At 45.1% G+C, this 6,000-nt stretch overlaps 1 protein-coding gene across 3 annotated transcripts in view; it reads left to right on the top strand.

Moving 5' to 3' along the window:
* The window catches only part of ANK3 (ankyrin 3), a 209,755-nt gene that overhangs the window by 130,720 nt on the left and 73,035 nt on the right, over nucleotides 1-6,000 (top strand). For all 3 annotated transcript variants that reach the window (XM_054174591.1, XM_054174590.1, XM_054174589.1), the window contains one exon: nucleotides 5,574-5,697. In XM_054174591.1, the coding sequence (XP_054030566.1) occupies nucleotides 5,574-5,697 (124 nt within the window). The remainder of the gene's footprint in view (nucleotides 1-5,573; nucleotides 5,698-6,000) is intronic.

The following is a 6,000-nucleotide window of genomic DNA, read 5'->3' as shown; positions in this document are numbered from 1 at the left end:
GTAATAGCCACTGAGGTGTCTCTCTTTTCTGACCTGCACATCCATCAAGACAATATACTGATGCCCATCCCCACAACTCCTGAGTGTTGACAGGGTATTTATGTACAGTGCTTCCACTTACACCAATTGAAATAAACACGTTCAAGATGGCAATAGCCTCTGACAAATCTCATAGCCAGGGTGCCGGCTTCCAAATTCGAGACGCACAAATCTACCAACCAAATCTGAGCTCTCCCTTGCCTGGCTAACGTTCATGTCGTCAGTGAGAAAAACTTGGTTAGAGATTTCTCAATATGCCACAGTCCTCAAGGTTTCTCTCATAAGCAAAATTGAAGACTTGGAAAGTAGAATCACAGAGCTCAGAGACAAATGTCAGGAAACTGTTTCCTTGTGTTTACATCTTGCTGTGCCCACTAAACAATTAATTACAGGGAAATTGTGTAATTTCTCTTCCCTCATGAGGACAGTTTGGTTTGAAGTCAGCCTGGTTGAGAGGGAAGATCTTTTCTTCTTTTTCCTATTACTCTGGCAAACCTGCCCAAATGAGGTGTGGTGGGTTGAAAATTCCCCCCAGCATTAAATTTGCCAGACTAGTTCAACTGGAAGCAAATGAAAGCTGTATTTACAAGCAAAACTCCAATCCACAATGGAATGCAACAAACATGTACAAATATACAACATTTACAATATTTACAGGTATTTGCAATTAATAAACAACACAGGAGCCCCCCTGGCCAAAGACTGGGGGAGCTAATTGCATCTCCTTTCCTGCCCCCCCACTACTCTCCCCCCCTTTCCCCTGTACACAAAGGGACAAGAGACAGAATAGAGAAGTTAGAACTCAGGTAAATAATGCAGCCAAGGTCAAGCAGTAGCCAGCAGAAGCACAAAGTTAGTGTCTCCCAGCCTGAGAAAGACAGGGGAGATTATTTAACCAATGAATTCTTATGGTAGATAACTCTCCAATGGGACTGTTCAGAACTATCATTATCTTCCTTTTTACACCCAATAGTGATTTATTTACACTTTGCTACTTTCTGCTCAAGATATGTGAAAAATTTTAAAGGCATAGCCTCAAAACTACCACATGAGGCTAAGTGCTGTAAAGCTGCTACACTGGGGAGGGAAAAAAAGGTGGTTTTTTGAAAGAAGTGAGGAATATTTGGGGGGGAAAGGCGGCAGCTTCTCTTCCTATTGTCACAGAAAGCTTGTAGAAGAACACAGAGCACTTCCAACTGACCTGTGCTCTACATTAATTTTATAAATGTGCAAGAACTGGATCCTTCATCTCTCCATCTCCAGATATCAGCTGACACCCCACACATGGGGCAGCTGGGAGTCCTGTGACCACAGGGCTGGTGGGGAGCTGGGAATCAGCCACACTAAGGCACGACCTCAGCCTTCTGCGGGAGGCCTGGAGGGAACCCCTTCCTTTGTGGTCTCTGCATGCTCAGCCTTGGAGCATCCCTCTGGAAAAGTGCACGAAATTTAATCTGGTGGAGGAAGCTGGGGCTCTGCTGTGACTGCTGCAACCCAGCAATAAGCTGCACTGCTGTCCCAGAAGTGAAGAGACAGCAAGCAATAGAAGATGGTACAGAGATTGATAAGCCTATGTGAGGAGCAGAGGGAAAAACCCCAAACCAGAAAGCATTTCAGGTGTTGACAATGCAGAGTCACTGTCAAGAAACACTAATTTTTTAGTTTGTTGTTTCTTTTTTATTTAGTTTTTAGTAGATAAAAACTTCTGGGTGTAAATAAGGACAGTCTTTTAAACCCATTTAATGGAGATTCTTCTCTCAGTAGGAGTAAGCATCATGCTAAGTAGTCCCTGGCAGATTAGACAGATGTCCTAACAGGATGAGTGTACACTCCCTGATCCCTGAGTAGGTGCTGAGATACAGCAGTTTAAGTACATTTAAGACAGGTCAGGGCATCCCCAGGCATGAAAGTCTGTTGTTAATCATTTTAGGAGGCATTGATTTATTACATTTTTATGCTCAGATTTTCTGAGCTGCTTTGTCTCCATAAAATTTTACAGATTCACAAAAGACTCGGCACTGCAGTAATAGCTTTTCTCCCTACTTGTGTGAAAACAAAACCTTGGCTAAAACTAGAAGCATCCTGCTTTTCACTGTGGCTATACCTCCTCTGCCACTAGGCAGCTCTGGACAGGCTGTGCCAAGGGAGTGGCCAAAGTTTCAGGGCTCTTCAGCAAAGCCAACAACGTGTCCATTTGGATCCCACGCTATGATTGCATTTTAAGAACTTTTCCCAAGCCAGATAATACCTTCTCTCCTGCTGCCAGAGCACCTGTATTTTTCAATGTCTTCTACAAAAAGCACCTACCCTTGAGCTCTTACAGTACCAGCTGTAGGAGACATGCTGAGGGACCAGAAACATGGGAAAAGGCGATGCATCTCCACAAGAACAGAAAGCAGTATCAGTGAAACCAGTTTCAACCTAGAAGCACTGCTCTTTCTGCAACAGGTAGTTGAATTGTGACTCCTTGTACACATCCTTGGTGGAGCAAATGCAAAAAATTTACATGAGGTTAAACTGTAACTGAAGGAAATTTAAGAGAGGGGAAAAAAAGCCCTAAACCTGCTCATGACCATACAAACCTCTTGTGCTTAAATCAGTTCCAGCTAGAAAACATCCCAGTGGATTTCCACTGTTTCATGTTCTTACATTCTGCTATGAAGTTGTGGCTGCTGTAAGAAACAGGGTATGCTAGAACTTGTGGACTTTTGCTGTGACCTACTGCAGCTTTCCTTTCCTGGATTTTGAATGGTTTCTTAGGCTTTTGGTAGCTGTTTGTTAACACAGACGTCACCTTTCTTCAACATGTAACATGTTATGAAGGAAAGGATGGTGATTGCAACAAAGAAGTGTAGTGCTTGCTTTCTTTAATGTTTTTTTTTCATCAGTGCCTCACTTTTTGATGCATTTCTCTATTGTTTAAGTTCAGAGATTAATTTTGTCTTCACTTTTCCATGGCACCTCTCTGCAGAGTGGAGTGCCTGTGACCTTACCTGAGAGGCAGGGGATTAGGCCGCGGCAACTAATTAAACAGAGTGGGATCGCTGAAACATGCACCACCCATTCTGCTCCAGCCTCCCACGATCACAAAACAATGTCTGGAATTCTTTGAAATTACCACTCCTAGATGCAGCATTTCCTTTGATGAGAGCATTTCATCAGAGTAATCCTGCTCGGGCTGGATTAGCTGCAGAGCAGGATAAGATCTAATGTATTTTGCAGCTCAACTGGAATGTATGTTTGTTGGTTTGGTTTGGTTTGTGGGTTTTGGTTGTTTTGTGTTTTTGTTTTGTTTTTTTATCATTGCCTTTGACAAATGATGCTCCTAAAGAAAATCTCTCCTGTTCCTTAGAGTGGCGCACTGCTTCTCTTCAGGTGCGGTAAGGGCAGAAGTCTCCCCATTCACTGGCCTTGTTAGTAGCTGCTTAAAGCTGCCCGTGGCCCTCACCCTCTCTGGGCCACTACTTCGTCTGCCCAGCCGCGGTCCATTTTCCTCAGGCTTCCGACCCTTCCTGCGGACACAAGCCCCCCACGCTGCAGGGCGGAGACAGAGGCGGTCGGCCTGGGCCGGCCCCGGCGGGGGCGGTCGGAGCGCAGCGCCCTTCCCCGCAGCCCCGCGCTCCCGGCTCGGCCCCGGGATCGAGTTACAGAAAAACGACACCCTCGCAGCACCCCTATTTACATACAAATAACTGGAGTGCCTGCGTTTATGTCACCATTCGAGAGGCTTGCCAAGGGAGGCTGTAATCCAATCAGCAGCAGCTTTAAAGGGATGTCTGTAGAGTGATTAAAAGAGGATTTTTTTTTCATTGCTTTTGTTGGTTTGGTTTTTTTTTCAACTGTAGAAATTCTTTTTCATTTTGGTTCATATTTGCAAAGAACTTTGATCTGAGTTGAACGGACAAAGATTCACATGTCCTAAAATACATACGAAGAGATCAAGATGTTAAGAAGATCTCAGTTGTTGTGTGGAAAGCGAATATGACCCACAGGGATTAGTTTGCTTGTGCTGGTTTGGAGATTAACTCTAAATCACTGCTTAAGGACTAATAGGACTAATAGGAATTCTTGGAAACACCAGGGGGAAAAAAAAATCTTATAGACCAGACTGGTGAAAATGGCTTTCCAAAACAGTAAGACTTTTTAAAGTTTAACTTCATATATAATGTTTCTGTTTTGAATGCTTTCTGGTATATTATGGACATTTTAGCTTTTAAGTTGTTACTTAAGATGCTGTTTGTTGCTGGGCTGGAAGAGAAAGTTGGTTGGTTTGTTTGCCGCTTGCAAAGCAGTAGCTGAAGGGGTATTTTTAGACTTGATTGTTAGTTTAAAACCAGAGCTCGCATGTGGTTTCCTGAGTTTAGTGAATGAACTAAACTCCTTGAATGAGAGCGGGAAGCGTTCAGCTGGGCTTGGGAGTCACTTACCCTCGCCAGCACCCTGTTAAAATTCACTCTAGTGCAACTTCTACACACCTAAACTGCGTTCACAACAAAGAAGGAGAGCGTGAATGTGGGAAAGGGAGCTTTCTGCTCTGTGCTGTGGAGGAAACGGGGTGGGGGGGGAAACTCCTACGACCGCAAAAGGCATATTTTGGACTTGCTCTGTCAATGCAGGAATGTAGGTTTGCATGATGTAATGGTATGCAAATGTTCCCAGCGAGAGTGAGCTGCTCCGTTAACCCTTTGGGACGCCTGCCCTCCTCTCCGGACATTTGACTTGCCTTCCTTTCGTGGTTTGTTGGTTGGTTAATTTTTTGTTGCTTTGGGTTTTTAAACAAACTAACTAATCCAGTAGCTCTCTGCCGCAGCTGGCCTCCCCCATATGCCCGGCTCTTCTCCGTCGGTTCCCCCCCGGCCCGGGGCTGGGACTCGGTTCCCGGGGCAGCGCTGCCCCGGCCCACGGCTTTGTTCGGCTCCCGCGGGAGCCCGGGTGAGTCTCCAGGGAAGGGGCTTCTTGAAGTGCTGAGCTGCAGGAAATCAACCGGGGAGCGTGAAAGCAGTTCATTAAAAAAATTAATCCCCTCTAATCCCCTAATGCCTTAGGTGGAAGGCAGGTCTCATACTCAGCGTGCATTCAAGCTTACTGCAGTTATGGGTGCTGGTGTGCAAACGGACTCTCTCTCACAGACAGTACTTAGGTGATTTACTTTTTGTATACAGAACAGCCTAACTTGAGTTTGCTACCTCGGACTCTTTGGTAAGGAAAGCAAGACTGAGTGCAATGGTGCATAGTACAGAAGAACTGTTCAGGTTGCTTAAACGATGGGGCAAAAGTCATCCCTCATATAACTTTATTGAATTTACGTCAAGGTGGAGTTTTGCTTCTTAAGTTTACCCCCAATAAAATTCTTTTCTCAGGCCCGTTCAGAGGGTGGATAATTAACGTGCTACATGGAAAGAGCCTTAGGGAAAGTGGGGGTGACGGGATTGATTCCTTGCTGGCGAGCAGAGAAGGGCGTTATGACTAACTAAGCACACAAACATTTACCATACACGTAGCTTCTGATTTCAGCCTGGCTTTTGTGCTTGCAGGTGAGGATGCAATGACAGGTGATACGGACAAATACCTCGGACCCCAGGATCTGAAAGAGTTGGGAGATGATTCTTTGCCTGCTGAAGGATATATGGGCTTTAGCCTGGGAGCCCGCTCCGCCAGGTATCGTATTTGCTGCGTCTTGTGTTTGTGTCACCACAGTTGAAAGTTTTTACAAATCAGGCGTGCTCTTTCGCACAAAACTGGAGTGTGCTTTGAAACGAGGCAGAGGGGGTGCACTACTTCCGTGTTGTGGTAGTGCTGCGCCTTTACAGCATACCTTCATTGCAGTTATGATTTCACATACTTTATTCATGTTGGCTTCTTATGGCAATGGTACAGAAAACTAACTATTCACTTTTTCTGGTGTCTGCTCATGCTCTGAACATCTCCAGGGCACCTCTTTGCTAGCAGTTCACAGCTAGT

The sequence above is a fragment of the Dryobates pubescens genome, chromosome 30 (genome assembly GCF_014839835.1).
Source record: "Dryobates pubescens isolate bDryPub1 chromosome 30, bDryPub1.pri, whole genome shotgun sequence".
Lineage (NCBI taxonomy): Eukaryota > Metazoa > Chordata > Aves > Piciformes > Picidae > Dryobates > Dryobates pubescens.
This window is presented reverse-complemented; position numbering and strand designations above follow the sequence as displayed.